Source organism: Cervus canadensis, chromosome 2 (genome assembly GCF_019320065.1).
Source record: "Cervus canadensis isolate Bull #8, Minnesota chromosome 2, ASM1932006v1, whole genome shotgun sequence".
In the NCBI taxonomy this organism is placed as follows: domain Eukaryota; kingdom Metazoa; phylum Chordata; class Mammalia; order Artiodactyla; family Cervidae; genus Cervus; species Cervus canadensis.
The window spans coordinates 14,431,835-14,456,362 of NC_057387.1; the positions used below are offsets into that span (position 1 = coordinate 14,431,835).

General features: G+C 46.9%; 2 protein-coding genes across 7 annotated transcripts in view; one reads left to right on the top strand and one right to left on the bottom strand.

Moving 5' to 3' along the window:
- The window catches only part of ASH1L (ASH1 like histone lysine methyltransferase), a 201,023-nt gene extending 188,671 nt beyond the window's left edge, over positions 1 to 12,352 (top strand). For all 6 annotated transcript variants that reach the window (XM_043454370.1, XM_043454369.1, XM_043454361.1 and 3 more), the window contains 9 exons: positions 607 to 855; positions 1,841 to 1,927; positions 3,175 to 3,265; positions 3,779 to 3,917; positions 4,035 to 4,207; positions 6,528 to 6,694; positions 7,917 to 7,957; positions 9,230 to 9,531; positions 9,894 to 12,352. In XM_043454370.1, coding sequence (XP_043310305.1) covers positions 607 to 855; positions 1,841 to 1,927; positions 3,175 to 3,265; positions 3,779 to 3,917; positions 4,035 to 4,207; positions 6,528 to 6,694; positions 7,917 to 7,957; positions 9,230 to 9,531; positions 9,894 to 9,985 — 1,341 coding nt within the window. In that variant the 3' untranslated portion in view covers positions 9,986 to 12,352. The remainder of the gene's footprint in view (positions 1 to 606; positions 856 to 1,840; positions 1,928 to 3,174; positions 3,266 to 3,778; positions 3,918 to 4,034; positions 4,208 to 6,527; positions 6,695 to 7,916; positions 7,958 to 9,229; positions 9,532 to 9,893) is intronic.
- Positions 12,353 to 14,717: 2,365 nt separating this feature from the next.
- Positions 14,718 to 23,897, bottom strand: RUSC1 (RUN and SH3 domain containing 1). Its single transcript, XM_043454400.1, is given in 11 exon segments — positions 14,718 to 15,431; positions 17,235 to 17,360; positions 18,058 to 18,607; positions 19,777 to 19,823; positions 20,006 to 20,111; positions 20,184 to 20,358; positions 20,471 to 20,547; positions 20,719 to 20,817; positions 21,839 to 21,938; positions 21,940 to 22,250; positions 22,535 to 23,897. Coding segments are annotated over 11 exon segments (3,123 nt in total). The 3' UTR covers positions 14,718 to 15,262.
- Between the last annotated feature and the right edge of the window lie 631 nt (positions 23,898 to 24,528).

Genomic DNA, 24,528 nt, shown 5'->3' on the forward strand with positions numbered 1-24,528 from the left:
CTCATTTGAGGAGAGGTGGGCTTGAATTGATATAAAGAAGAAGATGTAGAATATTGTATGATACGTAGAGGATATTATTCAGTGATTTTGAAATACCTTGGAGAGGTGTTTGAAGGTCAAAAGAGACTACTAGATGACAGAGGAATTGAGACTGAAGAAATGAGAGAAAGACAGATGGGAGAAGAATTGGAGCAGTCTTGAATTGTGACATGCTTTCTCCTGAACCCAGCTTCCAAATATATTTAGACTTGTAGCTTTGTGTCCTTAGTATCTATAAGACAAAGGTAAATGGAGAGATTTTCCACATTATTCTTGTGGTACTTAATCATGTTCCATGGTACTTAATCATGTTCCATAATTATCCTTGTGGACAATAAGGTCTGTGACAGGAGTTGAATGACAGAGCAGTAGAGCAAATGGGAAAATTACCATGCAGATTCTAATTTTAATTCATTTTAGTTGAATTTAAGTTGTTTTCAATTTTCTGGCACCTATATTTGATGGTATTAAAAACGTATTAACCAAATGGGAAGATAAAGAAAATCCTGCCACCTCTTCAGGTATATTTTTAAGCCAAACATGATTTCTTTCTCCTGCTTTCTTCAGAAGTACTACGGGCGTAAATCCCCAGTTGGAAGAGATGTTTGCCGCCTACGAAAAGCCTATTACAATGCCCGGCATGAGGCATCAGCCCAAATTGATGAGATTGTGGGAGAGACAGCAAGTGAGGCAGACAGCAGTGAGACCTCAGTCTCTGAGAAGGAGAATGGGCATGAGAAGGACGATGATGTTATCCGCTGTATCTGTGGCCTCTACAAGGATGAAGGCCTCATGATCCAGTGTGACAAGTGCATGGTGAGGGTTGAGAGGTGAAGCAGAGGCCTTGTCCTCATGAGTGTGGTGACTGTGTTCAGAGCGTCAGCCCCTGCCTCTTTTGCCTTTGCTTGGCAGGCTATTTATGAACTTTAACTCTGCCTCAGTTTCTGTTATCCCTTATTCTTCACCATATTGTCCTTCTCCTTTTTTCTCTTTCTCTTTCATTTTTTCTTCCCCCTTCTTTTTCCTACCTCCTATTCTATGTGCCTATTTTCCACTGCATACTTCTGATGTAGTCTGGATCAATAAGAAAGATAATATTTAAGGTAGTGCTTTACCTGAAAAACACTAGGGGTACTACACTCAATATAGCATTAATGTAAATGGAATTCAGTATATAGAGCTCCTGATGAAGGAGTCAAGGCCTGGATTTGAGCCCTAGTATCCCCATTTGATAACATCTGAACTCATTACCTTATGTAAAATGGAACTATGAGTAACGCATAGGATTGTTAGGAGAATATAATCAGATAAGAATCAGTAAAAACATTTGGTAACTGTAAAGCCTTCCACAGTGGCTGTATTGTTGATGCATATTACTTTGTAAGTAATGGCTTGGTACTATATTCATTCATCCTTCTGTTCTCTATCCATCTCCTTATTTTGTTTGCCCAGATTCATGTATTATAAATAGTTTGTATACCTATGTTCAGATAAGTCCTCATTCTTCTTTCCTCCTACTTTACCATTTATCTCTAATTTCTTACTTAACTCCTTAACCCTTAGTTCCTGTTTTACTTTACCCTGTCCTGTTGCTTTTCTTTATTTTTTGTTTTGCTGCAGCTTGCAAGATCTTAGTTCCCCAACCAGGGATTGAACCCAGGCCATGGCAGTGAAAGTGCCGACTCCTAACCACTGAACTGCCAGGGAACTCCCGCAGATTTTTTTTATTCTTAGTCCCCAAGACTTCTCTCAGTGAGTCTTAACTCCCTACATACACACACACTTCTTTTTTTTTCTGCAGGTATGGCAGCACTGTGACTGTATGGGAGTGAACTCAGATGTGGAGCACTACCTTTGTGAGCAGTGTGACCCAAGGCCTGTGGACAGAGTAAGTTGCCTCCTGATAATACTCTAATCTAAAAGTGGGAGAAGTGGCACATGGTATTTTATCTGCCCTGCTCCTGATGCACTGAATTTCCTTTGATAAGTTATTCAGCCTCTCTAGCCTTTCTTACAGTTTCTTACACTTTACATTGAAGGTAATAATTCTGCCCTTCCTTTTCTCAGGAGTGGGACAAAAGGAAGAATACTTAGAAATCTATGGAAGAAATGATACTGTATAAAAACTGTGGTTTTTATAAACACTGTCTACTATCCATAAAAGAAGTAGCTTACAAAGTTTAGAACTTGTGTACTCTAAATATCACTTATGCAGCATTTAAGGAAAAGACCTCTGGACTCAGAGTCTGGAAAAAGTTAGTCTCAGCCCCATGTTTTGTTTTGTTTTGGCCATGCTGGGTCATTGTAGCTACATACGGGCATTCTCTAGTTGCAGCAAGCAGGGGCTCCTCTTTCGCTGGTGTGCAGACTTCTCATTGCAGCAGCTTCTCTTGTCTGGCTCTAGGGCATGCGGGCTTCAGTAGTTGCAGCTTTTTGGCTCTAGAGTGCAGGCTGAACAGTTGTAGAGCTCAGGCTTAGCTGTTCCACAGCATGTGGAATCTTCCTGGAGCAGGGAGCAAACCCATGTCCCCTGTGTTGGCAGGAGGATTCTTAACCACTGGACCACCAGGGAAGTCGTTAAGCCCATTTTTTAAGAGAGTAGGTAGGTTGGGTAACTTGCCCAGTTATTAAATGGGTTTTTTTCTTGGCTCTGCCATGTTTATATGTGTGCTCTTCTATAAAAGGAGATATTTAGGCAATATTTCTTAATAGTGGTGCTGTTGTCATTTTGAGTGGACCGCTCTTCAATGTTGTGAGGTTTACATTGCAGAATGTTAGGCTTTCTTGGCCCTTGGGCACTAAGTCCTAGTATAGCTTCCTCCAGTCATTGTGACAAAGTCCCCCTTCACACATTTTCAGATGCACTTTAGATGGCACAGAGCAACTACAGAATTAGTGCTCCATAGGGTATAGTTGGGGATATTTAGTCTGTCAAGTTTGTCCTCTGTGTTCACATTTTCAAGTTTAAAAACTCTTGATTGCAGTCACCTTTTTTAATAGCTGTGCTGTATTGAAATGACTAAGCAGTAAGTCTTAATTGGTTGGAGATTCTAGGTTTTAGTTCTTTTTCTCTTAAATAGAGAGGCTGGAAATAGTAGTCACAGCCCTTATCTCTTGGCTTTCTGCTCTTACCAGGAGGTACCCATGATCCCTCGGCCCCACTACACGCAACCTGGTTGTGTCTACTTCATCTGTTTGCTCCGAGATGACCTGCTGCTTCGTCAAGGTGCATACACAGAAGCTGACTCTACTTGCCAAAGCTGACCTTTCTGAACAGTAGGGAGTATCTGCTGTCTGCATAATAGTCCTTGTCTCCGTATGACCTTTAACAGCAATAGAATATAGGTTTTTTTACATCCTCAAGTTACTTAGGTTTACATACATCTATCTCCACCAAATAATATTTAAGGTAGTGTTTTAAAAACTGAAAAACATTATGCTAAAAATAAATTGGAGAGACCAGAGTGTTACAAAGCTAGTTTCAGGACTGGGAAAGACACACAGCATTCCAAGAGGTAGACCACCTCCCTCGTGTCATTCTCATGGTCTCAAATTGATTACCATCACCATTATACTGCTGGTTGTAGTTATGTATTTCTTGTTTTAGATTTTAAGTTCTTTGTATTTAGACCTTGGTTCACACTAGTGAATACCTAACGTAATTCATACAGGAATCATTTTAACCTTCTGCTGTGTTCTGTGCCTTCTGTGTCTTTAATCTTCTCCTGTGCCTTCCTAGGTGACTGTGTATATCTGATGAGGGATAGTCGGCGCACCCCTGATGGCCACCCTGTCCGTCAGTCCTATCGACTGTTATCTCACATTAATCGAGATAAACTTGACATATTCCGCATTGAGAAGCTTTGGAAAAATGAAAAGTATGTGTTGAGGTCCTATCTCTTTTCTTCAAGCTGTACCCTACTAGAGCAGTGCTGGATATTCACTACAATCTTGATAATTTAACTTCTCCCTTCTCTTTTTTTTTTTTTTTAAAGAGAGGAACGGTTTGCCTTTGGTCACCATTATTTTCGTCCCCATGAAACCCACCACTCTCCATCCCGTCGGTTTTATCACAATGAACTATTTCGAGTGCCACTTTATGAGATCATTCCCTTGGAGGCTGTAGTGGGGACCTGCTGTGTACTGGATCTTTATACATACTGTAAAGGTAAGTGATTTGCACTACCTAAAAAATGAGCTCCTGGCTGCCATTCATTGATCCATCCATATAGTCTCTCTCTGATAAAAGATTGTCCAAGGGTGGCTTTGAAGCTTCAGAGAGCTATATAAAGTTTTTTCTTCCTTTTACCTAGTGCTTGGTACTCAATAAATGTTAATTTTCCTTTTAATTCATCTTTTTCATAGTGTGTATTTAGCACTCTATTAATACTTGTGGGAAGATAAGTTATTAGGGTCATGCAAACATAATTGTGGTTTTGGACTTTGACTTTTAAATCATTATAACTAGGTTCACAAAATAGGAACTGTAACAGTCAACACATTTTTGCCAACAAGAAGTAAGTTTGTTTATTCCTATAGCATAACAATCTATGCTTCAGGATTCAACAAACTCTTGGAAAGCATTTTCTGCCTCTTGCTGGTTGTGGAAGCATTTTCCCTGCAAAAAATTGTTGAGATGCTTAAAGAAGTATAGTTGGTTGGCACGAGGTCAGGTGAATATGGTAGATGAGGCAAAACTTGATAGCCCAGTTTGTTCAACTTTTGAAGCATTGGCTGTGCAATGTGCAGTCCGACATTGTGGAGAATCGGGCCCTTTCTGTTGACCAATGCTAGCTTCAGGCATTGCAGTTTTCAGTGCATCTTATCACTTTGCTGAGCATACTTCTCAGATATAATGGTTTCACCAGGATTCAGAAGGCTGTAGTGGATCGGACCAGCATCAGACCACCAGACAAGTGACTGTGACCTTATTTTGGTGCAAGTTTGGCTTTGGGAAGTGCATTGGAGCTTTTTCTTGATCCAGTCACTTAGCTGGTTGTCTCCAGTTGTCATATAAAGTCCACTTTTCATCACAACATCATAATCTGATAGAGAAGTGTTTTGTTGTTGCACAGAATAAGAGAAGACAGCACTCCAGAACAACAGTTGTTTTGATGGGCAGTGAGCTTGTGAGGCACCCGCTTATCCAGCTGTTCACCTTTCCAGTTTGCTGCAAATGCCCGGCAACCATAGAACGGTCGACATTGTGTTCTTTGACAGCTTCTCATGTAGTTGTAAGAGGATCAGCTTCGATGATTCCTCTGACTTGGTTGTTGTCAACTTCCATTGGCTCACCGCGCTCCTCATTTTTAAAGCTCTCATCTAAAAAAAAAATAATAATAATAATAAAGCTCTCATCTCCTTTACAAAACTTCTGAACCACCACTGCACTGTACATTTGTTAGCAATTCCTGGGCCAAATGTGTTATTGATGTTGTAAGTTGTCTCTGCTGTTTTATGACCCATTTTGAATTTGAATAAGAAAATTGCTTAAATTTCCTTTTTTGTCTAACATCACTTCACTAGTGTAAAATAAACAGCAAGTAATGTCATTAGCAAAAAAAAAACATGAAGCAAGAAATGTGAATTAAAATGATATATAACATAACCACATTTCAGAATGTATTTCAGTATCAAACAGCAAAGTTCAACAATGCAAAAACTACAGTTACTTTTGCACCCACCCTAATATAATACTCTTTCCCCCCAATTCCAAAATCCTTACAGCCATCATCAACTCGCTACATTAAACGAACAAAAAAAGCACAACAGTTTCATAAGGTTTGTGGCTAACAGTAGAATTAATCTAATTTCAGATTCCAGTTTCAACAGTTTTTACCTGTGTGCCCTTGGGCAAGTTATTTAACCTCCTGAAAATAGGGATTAGTATCTATTTTAGAGAGTTTTGTAAGGATTAAATGAAATAATCTACAAAATCACTAAGCCCAGTTTATGGCTCACAGTAAAACTCACTATATGTTAGTTATCATTAGAAGCAGAGTTTAGTTTCCTAGGTCTTTCTCTTAGCATCACAGCAAAATAGTCCAGAAGAATTCCTTGCGAAAACTAAGTGCTTGAAGCTCCATGCTACTGATGACTCCTCCATCCCCTACTTTATATAAAATGTTCATTACCAATGTGCTTCCCTCATTTGAAGTGTCTTTCTTTTCTTATAACTTCCCCATAATGTGCTGTTTTTCCCCTGAAATGTTCTCTCAAAAATTCCTGCAGCACTCAGTGTATGTTTCTGGTTTCTTTCCATCCTGTAGAATGCCCTTTCACTCTTTGATTTCCTTTCCCCTTTCTTTGACACCAGTGTCTCCTTTCTTCTGCAATCACCAAATGCTTACTTGTTCCCCCTCTCAAAACAGCTACCATGTTTCCCTGTTAGGAAGTCTCCCTTCTCTCCCACTGGTATGTGATGGGCAGCTCAGGGTGAGGGAAGGGAAAATAGGGGGAGTGTTCTTTAACAGTGTTTGGCCTCATAGGGAGACCCAAAGGAGTGAAGGAGCAAGATGTGTACATCTGTGATTATCGGCTTGACAAGTCAGCACACCTGTTTTACAAGATCCACCGGAACCGCTATCCTGTCTGCACCAAACCATATGCCTTTGATCACTTCCCCAAGAAGCTCACTCCAAAAAGAGATTTCTCAGTAAGTCTCCTTCTCTCTTCACTATATGTGTCAGGACAGTCTAGTTCATGCATGGAATTCACAGAGTGAGAATTTTCAAGTGGCTCTCTGCTTCTTCACCCCGTTTCTATCCCAAACTGGAAAACTCCCTCTCTGTGGATGTTTGAACAGGAAAAATACATTTATTCCGCATTTCCTGGCAAGGGCTATGCCTCAGGGAATTGTTATTATATTTTAGATAGGTTTTCCTCTTTTTTTCTCTCTTATACCTCTTTACCATCTTTGCCCTTGAGCCCCATTTTGTAGTTTTTTGGTTTCTCACACCCATAATTTTGAGAAACAAAAAGAAAATAACATTGAGAAACCTTTGGTGAAAATAAGTTAGTGCTTTTTATCCTTGGATTTAAAATATAAGACATTATTATCACTATATAAAATTTTAGAAGTACAGCACCATTAAGAAGTAAAAATTGTTTATTATCCTACTACACAGAAAGTAACTGCTGTTTTCATTTTCAGCCCTTTTCCTATGTGTTTGTTTTGTTTTGTTCTGTTTTTTTCAAATTGTTGTGAACATATTCCTCCAGTTATTTTGTGCCATTTGTTATCATTTCATAAAGTTCATAAAGTTCTGGTTATCCATCTATTTGCTACAATGAAACCCTGGACTAAACTCCTCATCCATGAGTCTTTTTTTCAGTGGGCCTGTCGGAATTCAGAGTTGTCATCCTAGAATGCTTAGAAATAGTCTAACCAGAACACAAACCTTTATGTCCCTATTTTTCCTAGTATTATTTTTGGATTTCTGTGGATCATATTTCTTTTATATTCTCTCCGCCCACCACCGGGCCCTGCCTGTCATTCTTTGGTCTTGCTTGCTCAATCAGCAGCTCACTGTCAGCCTTGAAACTCCAACCTTAACTTCTCAGAAGTTGGGATGGGACAAAAGGAATTGTGACCCTTTCCCTTCTACTGTCATTCTAGGCTTATAAAATGCTAAAAACAAAACAAAACAAAACAAAAAACCGTTGTGTCCTACAGATTACTAGAAGGACTGAACTTCTGACCTTAAAACACAGTCCTCCAACTTGTAAAGGATTTAGCCCAGCAGTGCCTTTTTTTTTCCTTTACTTCCTTGCCTCCCCACCTCCTTTATCCTGAGTTAGCCCCAGATCATCTGATTCAGCTTTGCCAGCATTTGCAATACACTTACCAACTTACCACTTCAATGTCTTCTCTGCAGCCTCATTATGTCCCAGACAACTACAAGAGGAACGGAGGGCGGTGAGTCCCACTGGGGGGATGTGATGAACCAGTAGCTTGAATGGAGCTAGAGAACAGCCACTTACCCATTCAGCCCCAGCCCTAGGATTGAGACGGCTCTGACAGAGTAGCCCAATATAGTGCCAAGAATAATATGGAAGAACTGCACTTCGGTGGTTGTGGACTCATTATGGAGCCTTATTTGGGGCAGGGAGGGAAATTTGTAAGATCAGAGAAAGAAAATGATTTGGAACAGAACTCTTGACATATTTGGAAAAATCTTTTAAGTTTCTGAAAGCTTTCCCTATTACCTCAAGGTGTATCAACTCTTAGGTCTTCAAGAAACAGAAGTAGCTAGAAGTGCATGGTTTTAGCTGAGCAGTTTGGACTCATAGTTTTTATTTGTGCTTGTTTTGTACACAAGAGGGGTATTCTGGTGGAGGGAGGACCACACCCTGTAGCATGTGGGATCTTAGTTCCCCAATCAGGGATTGAACCCATGCCCCCTGCAGTTGCAAGTGCAGAGGCTTAACCACTGGATCACCAGAGAAGTCCCAAGAGGGGTATTGTTAGAAAGTACTGAAGGCTTTTTTCAGTTTCCTTTTCTATTGAATGGTAGTGTAACAGTTCCTTTACCTGTATCAATAGCTTTTTTTTTTTTTTTAGGAAATCAAATATATTTCTTTTTTTTTTCATATATATTTCTTAAAAAAAAACAGATAATAGATGAGAGAAATTTAAGAAAAGTAAAAACTATTTAAATGCTCATTGTAGTTGAACTATTGGTATCACAAGTTTGTGCCATATTTCTGTGTACTCATGAAGCAGTCAGAACTAGCTCAGCATTTTACCAGCTCTGGTCTATATTATGGATTCCTGAAAGAAAGAAAAATTGAATTTTATAAATAGAAATTAAATTTCATAGAAGGTTGGTGATTTTTTCAAAAAATAGTAAAATGAAGACCATAGGGACTTCTCTACTGGCCCAGTGGCTAAGACTCTGACCTCACAATACATGTAGCCCAGATTCAACCCCTGGTCAGGGAACTAGATCCCACATGCCGCAATGAAGATCCTGTGTGCCACAACTAAGACCCAGTGCAGCCAAATAAATAAATTAAAATAAACATTTAAAAAATAATAAAATGAAGACCATAGCCAAGTTTCTTACATCTTGAGCCAACCCTCTAACAGCTAGCCTACAAGATCCAGAGGTCTTTACCCTTCATTCCCTTTCCATCCCCAAGTGCCCTGCTTAGCCTTCCTCTCTAAATTCCTATATCCTTCTGGCAGATCATCCTGGAAGTCTGAGCGCTCAAAGCCACCCCTGAAAGACCTGGGCCAGGAGGATGATGCTCTGCCCTTGATTGAAGAGGTTCTGGCCAGTCAGGAGCAAGCAGCCAATGAGATGCCCAGCCTGCAAGAGCCAGAACGGGAGGGAACCACTGCTGAAAACAGCGAGAGTGAAAAAAAAACAGAGGAAAGTAGTCAAGAACCCCAAGTAACCTGTACCCCTGAGGAGCGACGGCATAATCAACGGGAACGACTCAACCAGATCTTGCTCAATCTCCTTGAAAAAATCCCTGGGAAAAATGGTAAGGAAAATCAGGCTCCTACCTAGGGTTTAAGATAAATGCGATATTAGCAGAGAGGGAATGAAAAAGAGCAACTTCTGATTATTTGCCTAGAATGGAAGATATTCTTTAAATGGCACAGTTTTTTCATGGGCCTGGTTTTTTCAATGGCCTGTTCTTAAATTCCTCTTGGGAATGAAACTGGGAGGTGAAAGGATCTCCTCACTGGAGGGTAGCTTATTTCAGTTTGGCCTGGAGAAAGGCCTAAATTGCTGGTGGGTTGGCAAAGAATCCATTGAACTCCTGTGATTTCCTGAGAGCTCAAATCTGGAATAAGGAGTGGGAGGGTAGAGTTTGATGAGCCTCCTTGGTTCTGTTTTCAGCCATCGATGTGACCTACTTGCTGGAAGAAGGATCAGGCAGAAAACTTCGAAGGCGTACTTTGTTTATCCCAGAAAACAGCTTTCGGAAGTGAACCTCAAAGAATGAGAACATCAAGCATCTGGGATCCAGTGGAGCCTACAGTCCTGCCTCCTGTTCTCTGAGTGCAGACAGGGGTGGGAAGGGTCCGTCCAGCAAGGGGAATGGGGCCATGTCGTTGACATTAGGTACTTAGTAAACCTTGGAGCTAGTGGAGAGGAAGAGGAAGGGGGTCTGTCCAGACAGTTCAGCTTAACTTGTTTTCCTCTCCATTGCTTCACCCTGAGGGTTAATAATGTAGGGTGGAGGGCAGAGCACATTGGGGATGACCAGAATCTTTTGGTACTTTATAGCACTTGCCCCTCCCCTCAGCTTGGGTTTCTCTGTGTCATCCTCTGATCTTGCAGGCACTGCTAAGAAGCTGCTTCCTATACCCAGGTATAACTCAGACTCCAAAGGGACAGGGCCAGGATCCCCACCCCTACCCTGTCTGTCCTCTATAGGCTCCAAGAGCTACCCCTAGAGACCTAAAACACAAACAGTAGCTGGGCCTTGTTCCAGATCCCTGACTAGGAAAAGTTTCTCTCGCCTCTTTTCCCCAACCAGGTCAAAGTAAAATGTGAGTTGACAACTCAAAGCACTTGTAACTGCTGCCCCCTCCCTACCTCTACTATCACAAATGGAATCATGGAATAGGGAAGGCCCCCATGGGGTCAGAAGGGCACAGTCCTTATTGTAATTATTTTTGTTTTCACCTTCATAACCTGCCGACCATATTTTTTTCTAACGAGAAGGCCAGGCCCCGCCAGCACACGTGATGTTTATGCGCTGTGGTTCTTGTGTGTCTGCTGTGCTGTGCGAATGGAGACTCATTTCAAAGAAAATTCATTTTAAAACCTGCGTAAAAATGAACTCTAACCACCCCCCAACAAAAGTCACTACATAAACTGTTGAGCAGTATTCAACTATCAGAGTATTTGTTGTGAGTGTAGATTATCAATTGAAAACACTACTTCTTGTTTTACTTGTACAGTTTTCAATGTCCATCTCTTAAAGAGACAGTGTGTCCTCCCTGCCCCTAGTCCCATCTTCCTTCACCTTCCTGATGACTTCATCTTCAGGAGGGATATCCAGGGTGTCACCTTCCTTCCCATTCACTTGACCAGGAGTTACCAGATAAATTGTCTCTTTAAAAATAAAACTTAAAAAGCTTTGCTTTGTTGTCTTCTCAGACATACATATGCATATATGTTTTAGATGTTCTTATAAGAGAAAAGATGGTTTTTAAATGTGCCAAGTTGTGTGTTGTATATATATATGTATGTATATATATATATATATATATCTGCTGCGTGATTAGTAAGCAATACAATAGTTAAACATTTCCCCATTACTTTTTCTAATATTGGACCAATGCTGTCCTAATTGTACATTTCCTCTTAGGATGACGACGCTCTGACTTGTTTAGGTAGAAACATTGACCACCTTCCATTCCATTGAATTTTTCTTTTTCTCCTTTCTGTGTCAATCTTGAGGGAAAAAAAAAAGTAAAAGAGACAGGGGATGCCAAAGATCCCCTTGAACAGAGAAAAAGCAGAATAAATATTTTATTAAAGAAAAAAGAGAATTAAGAAAATAGTTTGGAGTATTTTCTTACTGTAGAGAAGCACTGTACATTACTAAGAGACCTGGGTATAAGATACTCACGTGTGGAGCTGGGAAAATCGCATGTCCAAGCCCGATTGAGTGGTTTCTTTTGGTTTTCATTGCAGGGAGCCGGGTGGGAGGGAGGTGGGAATAGGGGCACTTTGGGGGTCTCCTTTTAGTCAAAGCAGGAAAATGACAAGAAAGAGATTAAAATTCAATATTTCCTTTAATAGTGTTAAACACTAAAATTTTAAAAAAGTCTCAAAAAAAGAAAAAATTAAAAAAAAAACTTTGTAAAATGCGAGAACAGAAGCAAAAGACACTACGCTCTGTCATTTTATCTTTCTTTTGTTGAAAGACTAAAAACTGAAATGTTTTTTAGACAATCAAATGTTAGGTAAGTGCAAAAACTTGTTTTTTCTTACTGGTGTAGAAATTAATGCCTTTTTTTATTTTTCGGTTATTTTATAATAACAAAAGAACCCCCTAGCTGCCAGGTGGGTTTTGGTGTTTGAAATGCGGGGCAAAGCACTACATCACTGCAAATAGATACAGAGTTAGTCTGCATGTCTGTAGGCTGTGTGATTGCGGAAAATATAAATGCTGCTAATATATTTCCTTTTTACAAAAGCATATCTAAATAGATGATTGTTTTGATGTTAATCTTTGTAAATTATGTATTACCAATTTTAACATTGGATGTAATTGCATAAAAAGCTTGCATCTCAATCCTTGAAAGTCTAGTATTAAATGGAAAAAACTTTTCCTAACTACAGAGTGGTGAGCTTGCTATTTTTTTCCTCTTTCCTATCCTCCATTTATATTCCCAGGATCTTCTTCATCCTGTTTCCAAAGAGATCTGCTTGAAACCACAGCAGCATCCTAGGCCCCACATGGGCACTCCAACCACTGTTGACTGTTGGATAAAACCTTTTCCTCAGCACTTACAGCCTTTTTGGTCTGGGCCAAGCCTAACCAATCAACATAATAATCAGTTACACCTGCACCCCTTGTAACACACAGAATCTACTGCTCATTAACAACCTCTAAGGTTGGCAGTAAGTTTAGACTACATTTTCTAGGCCACTATGTTAGACTGTTTCCATTGTAAGCAATGTACATGTATTCATTGATTTCATCTTCATAACAGCCCTTTTGGTAGGTACCAAAACCAAATTTTACAGATGAGGAAACTGGAGCAACAGAGAGGTTAAGTAACTCACCCAAGATCTTATAGCTAGTTAATCCTCATAATAGTCCCCTGTAGTTATTATTCCCGTTTTCATAGAAGTAAAAACTGAAGCTCAGGAAGGTTAAGTAAACTTGCCAGATCATCTAGAACTAGTGTTGGAGCCAGAACTCCAAAATCTTTTAAGCTCATCCGCAAATAGCAAAGTTGTCAGAAATAGCCAAAGCCTGCCCCTAATAAGGAAGATAAATCTATTCCTGCCAACTGAAAGACCTAACAAACTCTTGTCCTAGACAGGAATCAGACATTTAATCTTTGAGTTCATCTAGAATACAGTTGCTCAGAAGCCTTAAGACAGTTGACTACAAGAGCTCAGTCTCTACTCCTGCAAGAACTTTGGGTTTATCCCACTATTACATAAACAGTCTCTCCATGGCTGCAAAAACAACACCGCAGCAGTTAATTTAAGGTTTCTTTCATCTTTATTTAACCTTTAATATCCCTTTAACATCTACGTAAAGCTATTCTGTTTGGATAATATATAATGATAATAGCATAGAACTAATTTTATATCAATCTGTGTCCTATCTCAAGATGCTCTGTTACCTGATAACCATTAGGCTCCAGCTGCCAATATCACCAGGTCTCATTGATGCTCTGACAATATTGTTCTAGGACTCCTCCCACTTTTGAGGATTACCCACTATAAAACCAAGCACATAGGGATAAGAGTCAGAAAAAAGGAGAGGGCAGGTTGAATCATAGGAAATGAAAGCTGTGTACAAGAAAAGGGTTTCTGAAACTTTAGAATCATGCCCACCCCACCACATACACCAAAGATCTCACTTTAAGAAATACTGGTCCCAAAGTCATAGTCTTCCATATCTACTGTCTTATAACTTAAAACATTATAAAAATAAAACTTCTAAAAAAAAATAAATAAATAAAACTTCTTTTGCAGTAGTAGTTTGCAATTGAAGAAGCTTCATAAACTTGAGTACTCCCACTCTTAAGAATATATTGAACAACTAGGAATTCTCAGAGGCAGTCAGAATCCAGTTTGAAAAACATCACCCTAGAAAACACCTGAAATGGAAACTGAGGTCTAAAGATGAGAGGACCGCCAAACACAAAAAGCAAAATTAAAGCAAGGAGCAGATGAATATCGTAAATGGCCAGGAATAGGAAACATTAAATCTTGGAAAATGGCAAAAAGTATGACACAGCTGAGTCTAACCAACCCTACCCCTGAGTATTTCCAAAGCGTCAGCTCTTATTTTCTCAAGTCCTTTCTCCTAACAGCAGCCCATTGTGCTTTTAACCAAGTTTGCAAAGATGAAGGAAAGTTTAAAATGTTTTTCTTCTGTTTCACCTCAGTTTCACCAGTTCTCAGCTGCCCCCTAGCCTTCCTATTGACTGATTATAGCTTTCTATTCTTCTAACCTTTTAGTAATTCTCCTGTAGGCAATCATTTGTAGTGATTTCTACCCCCATCCTCCAGGCTCTAGAGCATTTAGCTATTCTCATTTCAGAAGACTGAAAGGAAACTCATTAACTCCTAAGAAAGTAATAGACATCAAGTTATTATGCTTTTTCCTAAAATTATATCACCGCAGAATGGCGATATTAAATAGAGGGGAAAAAAGTGTCCCTTTTTAACACCTTTAATCTTTCCCATCACCTCAGCTATGAAGCTTGTAAGTACAATTTCAGGGACTGTCTTCCCAGCTCTCCCATATCTACTCAGCCTCCTACTATATCAGTCTAAGCAAAGCAATCAAGTCTCAGACTGGAGATGCGCTTCAGTGAGTCAGGCACCAATCAGGGGCTACCTTTCAAGGAGCAGAACTAGACCCAGCTAGGAAGGAAGCATCTCCCTTGGGTTCCCCATGACACAGCCTCCCTCCCCTCCCCAATAGCCTATGTCCTGAAACCCACAGTGACAGACACATTCAACTCCCACTCTTTATTGGGACAAAGGAGGAAGGAGACAGACCAACACCACAGGCTCCCCCACCAGGGGTGTCCAGACTTCAGCACCTAGTCCAGCATGAGTACATCATAAATACAGGCAACGTGGGATGGGTGAGGTGGGGGAAGGTTCCATACACAGGAAGAAGACTATAGAGGCCCTTCAAGTCTTGGGAACTGAGGCATATATAGAGGTGCAGTCCACTTATGGAGGAAGAAGATAGAGGGGGGGCTAGATTTCCATTTTGCAGAATACAGATTGGAAAGAGGAAAGAGATGGCATGGAGGGAAATTCCTTTTTATATATGTTGGAAGAGCAGATTTCACCTTATAGATGGGTACAGGAGGGAAGAAAGAAAGTTTATTTTAGATATTAGCAGAAATGGCTATGGGAGGAAAGTGTCATTTTGCAGACAGGGAAAGTACTTTGGGGACAGTCAGTATACATGGGTGAGTATTCACAGGCCATTCCATTCCCAGGTGACAGAGGGAGAGAGAGGTGCAGGAAAGGAAAAGGTGCTAGGCCTAGAGAACAAGGGAGGTATACCCCACGGGTACCAGCCCCTCCGCTCCATCCCTCCCACAGCGGAGCCAGTCCTCATCCACAGTGGCGATGACACGCAGCACTTCCCCTCGCTGGAAGCTCAGCTGGTCAGGTCCTGCAGCAGTGTGGTCACAGAGAGCCCGGACTGCCCTGTGAGGAGCCAGAGGGAGATGCTGGGATGAAGTGAGGTGGGGGTGCCTGTCGCCAGCCTCACCTCCCCACCTCTTCGGTATGTATGTCTCTGCTGATTCAGCTCAGTAGACATCAGCTGGGCTCTGGGAGAGACATGGGGACCACGTCTCTTCAACATGTTGATTTGTTTGGGGCCCCAGCCCTCTCCTAAGCTCCAGACCCACTCTTTCGCTCCTTATTGTAATTGGCACTTCTCTGGTGCTTCATATTCAACTTACACAAACTAAATGACTCATCTTAACTTTCCAAACTAGTCCCTCCTCTTAGGTCCCCTATAGTGGTAAATGGCATCACCTATACAGTTATTCCCAGTAAAAAAACAAGGGATCTCAGTCTCTACATCCAATCAATCACCAAAACCTGTTTGATGTTGGTTTCTCCCACCACTCCATTTATCTTCAACTTCACTGTCACTGTCTTAGTTTAGGCCTCTATACTCTCTGGACCACTGGCATATAATCTAACTGGTCTGCCTGAATCCTGACCACCCTCTCCATTCTCCACACAGCAGTAGAGATGCTTCTAAAACTTATCATCCCTGGGCGTAAGACCCTTTAATGGCTCCCACTGCCTTGGAGTGATACCCAGCTTCCTTCACTGGTCTACTGACACCTCTGACCTCCCCATCACCACTGCCAGGATCCTTCACTCCAGCCACAACCAATCATGTACTCATAGTTCCTCACTTACCACACTTTGACTTCACCTTTGCATCCTGTTCCTTCTGCGAGATGCATAGCCCGCACCATCACTAGGCTTCTCTGACTCCCCAGACCTGGGGAAGAAGCCCTGTCTGTATGGCTTCAAAGGACTATCTTCCTTTCCCAGAGTCTTTAGCACACAAAATTGTAAGTGCTCATTTATTAACTGGTATCCCCACTGGACTACAAGCTTCTTGAGGGCAGAGATTCCAACAGGTTTCCCTTTGCATTCCCTCCTCCAGTATAATGCTAAGCACATAGTATGTACTTGAAAAGTACTTGAATGGAAGATCAAGAAACCTGATTCAGGGGTTTCCCTGGTGACTCAGTGGTAAAGAGTCCCCCTGCCAATGCATCCTTTTTGATGCTTTCCATCCCTGATCCGAGGAGATCCCTCATGCCACGGAGCAGCTAAGCCCATGCACCACAACTTTTGAGCCTGTGCTCTAGAGCCCAGGAGTCACAACTACTGAAGCTGTTGCATCCTAGAGCCCGTGCTCCACAACAAGAGAAGCCAGGGTGCTGAGAAGCCTGTGCACCACAACTAGAGAGTAGCCCCAGCTTGCCACAACTAGAGAAAAGCCCGAGCAGCAACGAAGACCCAGAACAGCCAAAAAAAAAAAAAAAGAAGAAGCCAAATTCAATGGATTGAGAACCTAAAAGAAGCCAGACCCTAAAGATGACCAGCCCCTGGTGAAAATTAGAAGGCCCCACTAAAGGGAAGCCCAGTCCCCCAGGGGACACACACGCGTTCATTTGTACACTCGCACAGTAATAAAACTGACCGGTAACTGGACACGTTTTATGTGACTAATGCCTTTATAAAATCAGGTTTAGTCTTCACAACAACCATAAGAAAAATATAAAGTATCTTTTTACAGAAAAAGAAACTAAAGGTTCAGAGAAACTAGTATCACAGTAATAATAAACAGCAAAGATGCAATGCAAACCAAGCACTGTCTGACCTTACATCACCTCCCATCCACATTGTGAAGACAGAAAAACCCACATATGGAACATAACATGTGCACACCAGTGCGTTCTCCCTGCCCCTCCTTACCTGTGGGTCTGCACCGTGCTGGGTTCTGAGACCTCAAGCTCCTTAGGAGATGGAGCCTCAGGAGGTGCCGCCCGCTTCACCAGAGCCAACACACTCACTGTCGGGGGCAACCAGCTGGATGGTCTCCTGGAGGAAAGGATGCAGGATCACAGAGGTCACCCCACCTCCATAAAAAGAACCAAGTATCTGGGACTTTGGAGGGAGGGAGAGGCTGAGGGACCCAACTGCGGTTCAAGAGGTCAGGAGTTGGTCACTGCTGAGGGCAGAGTGGCCGGCATGGGACACAGTTACCTTTAAGGTGATTAGGGAGGTGACAATGAAGGTCTACCACACCAAAAGCCACAAAGGGACCTACGGAACCAGCAGGCTTAGCTCCAGAGGGTCACTAAAGAGTACCTGAAGCCATTAAGGGGCCACCAATGGTCAAACCCTGGAGCAGGAGTCCGCAAATATTTCCCTTTTTTCTAAAGAGCCAGAAAGTACTTTTGGCTTTGAGAGCCAAGAGGAAAAATGGACAATATCATGCAGGTATTTAATAACTGTTAAAAAGTTCATGACTTGAGAATATAACCATCATGGCTGTAGAAAAGCCAGGCTGTCAACCTCAGACCTAAAGGATCCCTACTGAGTTTCAAACTAAGAGTGACTGAGGGAGTTCCCTGGTGGTCCAAAGGCTAGGACTCTGCCTTCATTGCCAGGGCCTGAGCGCAATCCCTGGTCAGGATCCTGCCAGCACCCAGTGCACCAAAAACAAACAAATTGGGCTGACTGAGGGCTCTGAGATGGGGTCAGAGGTCATGGAGGGGGCCAGGGACCCCATTACCTGGACTTTGGGGCTCCACTCTCAGTTTCTGCGAGGCCCCCAGGCACTCCAAACAGTCTCCCCAGCCACACACCTCGGCCTGGTGCTGCTTCCTCCGTGTGCAGGGACCTCTCCGGTGCGGCCTCAGCTGCAGGCCGGGTGAGCCTGGATCCCCACCGGGGAAGAGGCAAGCCCTCGGTGCTGCCAGACGCATAGACCCGGGAGGCCTGAGTCAGCTGCTCCCACCAGCTGCAGGGGCTGGGAGAGCTTGAGGGGGCCGAAGGGCCTGGAGGGGCCTCCCCAGAAGCCCCCCGGAGGCTCTGGGCCAGCCGACCCCCCCAGTGCAGCACAGCTTGCACAGTCTGCTGCAGGGCTGGAGGCGAGCCTGGGGGCGGTGGGGCCTGAGGCGGTCCCAGGGGCAGGTGGTGGTGGTGTTCAAAGAGCAGGTCCAGGTGGAAGGTGAGCACCGACAATGGCTGCAGCAGGAGCAGCAGCTCCGTGGACAAGGAGGGGCAGCCAGCCCGGGCCAGGGAGAAGAAACCAGTGGGCAGGTACAGGAGGGACAGCAGGCCTGGGAAAGAGCAGGCTAACATCAGCCCCTGCTCTGGGCCTCGTCCAAGGGCTTCAGCTGGCCAGTCAACAAACACCCTCCTGGGCCTCGCTCTAACTGGGCACTGGGGCAGAGAGAGGGGGACTCAGCAGGATACAGGGCTGCCACATCCCTGCTGTGGAACCACCGCCTAGAGAGGGGTGTGGCAACAAGTAAGCATGCAGGCTGCATCGATTCAGTCGTGCCCCTTTGCAACTCCATGGACCATAGCCCGCCAGGCTCCTCTGTCCATGATTCTCCAGGCAAAAATACTGGAGTGGACTGTTGTCCCCTCCTGCAGGGGATCTTCCCAACCCAGGGATCAAATCATCTCCTGGGTCTCCTGCATTGGCAGGCAGATTCTTTACCTCTAGTGCCACTTGGGATGCCCAGTGGCAAGTATATAAGTAACAAAGAGGAGGACTTGAGGGCCATGGGAGCAAAATGGGTGAGTGGGGTAGGGAATGGGGATGGAGCCTCACTGAAGAAGGACCCAAAGGATGAATGAAAGTTAATGAGGGGGCAGGAGGAGCAGGAAGCCCTACTCAAGGAGGAGGCACAGCAAAAGGAGGGCTCTGGGGCAGGAAGAACTGAAAAGGAGACTGTTGACCAGGGAAAGCCCCAGACCTGAAGGCAAAGGCCAGATAACCAAGTCTTTGGAGGTTATAGTGAGGATTAGGGTCATTCCTCCTATTAATAAGACTCCTTAAAAGAGTTCTAAGCAGGACATTCCTGGTGGTGCAGTAGGTAAGAATCCACCTGCCAATGCAGGGGACACAGGTTCCATCCCCGGTCTGGGAAGATTCCACATGCCACGAGGTAGATAAACCCATGTGTCGCAACTACTAAAGCCCAAGCACCCTAGAGCCTGTGCTCTGCAACAAGAGAAGCCACCACGAGAAGCCCACTCACAGCAATGAAGCATAGCCCCCGCTTGCTGTAACTAGAGAAAGCAGCACAAAACAATGAACACCCAATGCAACCAAATAAATAATAAATTAATTTCTCAAAAAAAGTTCCAAACAGAAGAGTAGTAAGATTGGAGATCTGGATCAAGAGCATTCTGGCATCAGGAGGAACCATCAGAAGAGATCCCTTTTCCCACTTCCCCTAGTCTAGCAAGCCCATCCTCTCCCATTTGAGCCTCTGACCTGCATCTTCCTGGAGACTGGAAAACCACAGCTCCAGCTGCTTAGTGCTGGGGGAGAGAGGAGGGAATAGAAGTCAGGGACACCAGCCCCCTGTGGGTGGAGGATGGGAAATAAGACTAGGACAGGGAAGGCCTTCTCTGGGGACATGGGACACCCACCATATGTCCCACCCAGGACACCCTTGCAGTCCCCAGGCTGTGGGAGGGACACCAGAAAGAAGGCCACTCACTTGAGGAGGCCCAGGATGAAGGCGTGGAAGCGGCTACGGCTGCTTCTCAGCGGGGCCAGACGGCTGACCTGGCTATACAGGGTGCCGAGGGAACGAGTGCTGGAGCCTGAGGACACAGGGCGCTGTCAGCCAGCCCCCAGCCCTGCCCTCCGCCCAGTCCCACACTCGCCCCCTTCACCTGGCTTCACAGACGCCTCCACCACACTCCAGGGGCTGCTCCGCCGCTGCCCGGTGATGAGGTCTTTCCGGAAAGGCTTCAGCCCGTCGGCCACCAGGGCATGGAGGGCAGGACAGAGGGTGGTCAGCACCAGGTGCCCCACGTCTGGGCTCAGACGGCTATCCCCCAACTGGGCCTGGAGGCGGCGCAATGGGCATGGGTCCAGGGATACCTCCAGCCTTCCCCTGCGCCCTCAGAGCTACATGCCCCTCCTCACCCCCCAACACCCTCCCTACAGGCAACTTCACCTTCTGAACCAAGTTCCGGGCGGCCCCGAAGTGCGAGATGATTTTATCCACTGAAGCACTAACAGCTATCAGGAGACCTGGGAGGGGGGCGGGGAAAGAGAAAGAAGCGTCAAAGCCCCTTGTTTCTCCCCAGGCAAACCGCGAGGGACTCGGAGAGGCCAGTTCACACAATTTGACCCTGAGAGAGGAGGCCCTAAGTGAGGAGAAGTTGATTTCCAAACCAAGGGTCAAAAGTCAAGGTGTCCTACCTTTTTTTTGCTCCTGCAGCTGGCCAGTCCCACTCTGGGCTTCTGCCATCCACAGTCGCTGGGCCCCGGGGACGCCGGCGAACGACCAGGAACTACGGACTGGGATAAAGTAAGAACGCACTGACACCAGGGGTCACCCTCCAAGGACTCCAGGCTTTCGCAAGGGTCATCTCCTATGGGTCTAGACACCCCAGCCCCTGAAGTCTTGGGAAAGGGAGCCTAGGGCTGCGGGGAGCACAGGGCAACTCCCGGAGTGGAAGCCTGCTCGTATCTCAGTACTGCCGCCCTGCTCCCCACTTCTCGGTTTCCATTTCCCTTCCTCACGGCCCAGCTCCCACTCCTCGATCCCGGAAGTCCCAGCGTGGGGCAGCCGTGCTCACCTCCCTCCCGCCTGCCAGGCTGGGCCCTGAAAGGCGGGAGATGACAGGGCAGGGGAGGGAGGGGCAGCCTTGTGCCCGCCACTCCCCCCACACCCTGGCGGGAGGGGGAGGGGGAGGGGGGGGACGTCAGGTCCGCGGGGACCCAGGGAGCACGTGGGGAGCCTGGACCAATGGAAAGACAGACAGACGGGAATGGGAGGAGAGACGGAGGGAGAGCAGACCCAAGGATTGGGAGGCTGGAAGGCGCCGGAAAGGGGAAACCTGGGTCCTGCGCCAGCTAGGCGGAGGGCCCCTCGCTGCAACCCACTGGGGCTGGTCCCAAGGGGAAGGAGTGACCAGAATCCCCTTTGGCCCCTGAGTGAACTTCACCCTTCACCCTTCCCGTACAAGGTAGGGGTCTGGCTCGAACTGCACTGGCCAGGGAATTCCACAGCGGGTGTGACCCAAGGTCCTTAACAATGGACTTGCTGGGACCCCCTTAAGCTATGTGTGGAAGCCGGCTAAGCCTGTATCCACTATGTCCCGGCCACGCAGCTGGGAAAGCAGCAAACCACCCAGCACGGGGAGTTAGCAAGGCCAGACTCCCCAGGACCAATGATCTTGGAATCGCCCAGGTCAAAGGGCGGTAACCCGGGAAAAATCTAAAGCAAAGGTCTGGCCGAGGATGGGTGGGGCTTTGAAGTGGGCGGGGCAGCCCCGCCTGAGGCGTGGCCCGCGGGGCTGGACCCCATCCGTCTTACGTAGCCTGGGCGGAGGCGGTGGGCTCCTGGTCCAGCGAGGGGCCTTCGGCGGACGAGGTGGCCGTGGCAGCGGGGGGGCGGGTACCTGGCGGGGTTGGGGAAGCCACGGGGGGGAAGGTGCTACTTCTGGGAAAGAGCGGGGACAGCAGCAGTGCCAGCTCAGGGCTGGCCAGGCAGGGAAGGTCCCCCCTAGCCGGAGGCGAATAGGCCCCCACCGGGGACAGGCGGACGGGCAGCAGCTGCTCCTCCGGGGTACTCGGTGCCCCCAGGAGCCGCAGCCCAGCGCCTGGCCAGCTGGCCAGAGGCGCCAGGAGCAGAGACCCAGCTGCGGCCGCGCTCCCACCCTGCAACAGGGGGCGCCCGTCAGCAGAGAACCGAAAAACCAGGGGCCGAGGGAGCAGGAGGGGACCGGCTGCAGGCGGGATTGGCGGGGCAGATGCGGAGGGGAAGGAGGCCAGCGGGATGGGCAGCCAGGCAAGGAGGGGCGGGAGAAAGAGGGAGCAAAGAGTTAGTCCCGTAACCCAAGGACCCACCCAGTTTCCCTTTCCCGGAGCGCTCCCGGTAGCAGGGGACGGGAAGGATGGGTGGGATGGGTCACACAGAATGGAGGGGAGACAGGGGGTCGGGTCGGAAGCTTTGGAGGTGTGGGGAGGCCGAAGGCCAGCCCTCCTCTTGCCACCTCCTATGGCCACCTACCTTCAGTGCCAGCCTGAGGACCTGGCTGCTCCGGCTCCTTTGAAGCTGGGGCCTCCTCACCAACAGCTGGGCTGCCCGCCCTGCCCTCCTCGGGCTGCCCCTCTGCTATAGGCTGCAGCCCAGGTCGGTTCTTCTTCCTCCGGGGAGGGACGGGTGGCGGTGGGGGCCGAGGTGGGACCAATGCCCAGCCAGCTGGGGGGTCTCGGGGCGGGACTGGCGGGGGCGGAGCCCGGCTTCGGGACCGGAGTTCCTTGAAGGTGGTGACTTCCCGGGGAGGCGCCTGGGAGCTGCCGAGCGACCCTGTGGGGGGCAGCTCGGTGTCCGGAGAGAAGACGATGAGCCAGTCACTGCGGTCTTTCTTGGCCTGCGGCACGAGGGGCAGCCCTGGGCCCCGCTTGCGCTTCTGGGCCAGCTCGTGGAAGGACGTGATTGTCCGGTGGGGCACCGGCTCCTCGCTGACGTCACTTCTCCATCCTCCATCAATTTTCCCTGCATCAGTTTTCGAACCAGAATCAGTTATTCCTGTATTGGTTTTCCAACTGGAGTCGAATTTTCCAGGTTCAGTTTTCCAACATTCAATAGTATTCCCATTGACTTTCCAACCGGAGTTATTGTTCTCAGTGATTTTCCAGCTAGCATCAGTTGTCTCTTTGTCAATTTTCCAAATGGGGTTGATTTTCCAACTGGGTTCGGTTTTCCCAGCATCGATTTTCTCATCAACCTCTGGGAGGTCAGAGGTAGGGAGGTCCTGCTCCTCGGCCTCCTCCTCTTCCTCTAGCCCTGGGGAAGGGAGGTCCTGGCCAGTGGTCAGGGCGTTACAATTGGAGTCCAGGCCTGGACCGGATGGAGAGGAAGCTTCAGAGCAGGAATCCGGAGAGCAACAAAAGCTGTCTGGGGAGCAGGTGCCTGGGCCTGCAGAAGCCAGGGGGGAGCCTTGCTCCAGGGGAACGATGCTGGGCTGAGGGTGGACATCCTCGTTGCCAGGGAGGTCCCTGGAGTAGACTGAGATGGGGGACTCATCGGGGCTGAGATCTGAGCAGGAACTGAGAGAGGAGGAACAGCCGGGGTCTGAGGGAGAGGCAGCCCCCTCCTCCTCCTGTGCTAGGTCCTGCCGGTTTTCTAGGCCTGGCGCATGCTCCTGGCAACATCGGCAGGGCACGGCTGGGCTGTTGGAGTTGGCGTCCACCAAGGTCCCACTGCAGGGGCCCTGGCTCTCCTTGCCCCCAGTGTCCCCTGGGGGCGGGGATGTGCTCAAGGGCCCCTCCCGGAGCTCCGGACGGCGGGACAAATGCAAGCCTAGAGAGACATGCTGGAGGTGGATGTGGTTGAGGTTGCAGAGTAAAGCCCTCTGAGGGGACAGCATGGTGCCGGCGGGGACAGGATGGCCTCTAGGGAATGAGGAGGATCAGGCCTCTCACATCCACTTGCCTGGCAACCGCAGATGCAGCCCTAGAAGAGAGGGACAGTGAAACCCAGACAGCGAGGGTGCGGGCCGCGGGAAGAACACCAGGGTGACTTAGGTGCTGGGGCAGGCGTGGAAGGGCGCCTTGGGCAATATTTAAATGAGATGCAAATAGACATCGAATGGCTATTAGTTTCCGCTGCAGTGTTTGCAGGTGGAGTCGAATGTAAACCCCCCCCCCCCTCCCCGAGAACGGGGCGGGGAGGGTCAGAGAATGCGGCTGCGCCCTCGATCTCCTTGGAGGTGCGGAGGCTTGTAAAAGGATGGGGCCCAAAAGGGACCCTGGGTCCTCTCTGCTGCAATCTGCCTGCCCCTCACTCCCAGGGGAAGGGGTCGAGAGGCCCCGCCCAGATGATCTGAAATGGGGTGGGGGGAGGTGCGTCCGGCTGGTTGAAGCAGGAAAGGGGCAGGCGTGGGGGAAAAGGACCGAGCTGCAGGAGCATCCGTCAGCCTGTCAACTCCACCGGGCAGGCCGGCCGGCACGGACCTCGGCTCCGGGCTCCGGGCTCCAGCCTGCAGCCGCGGTGCACCT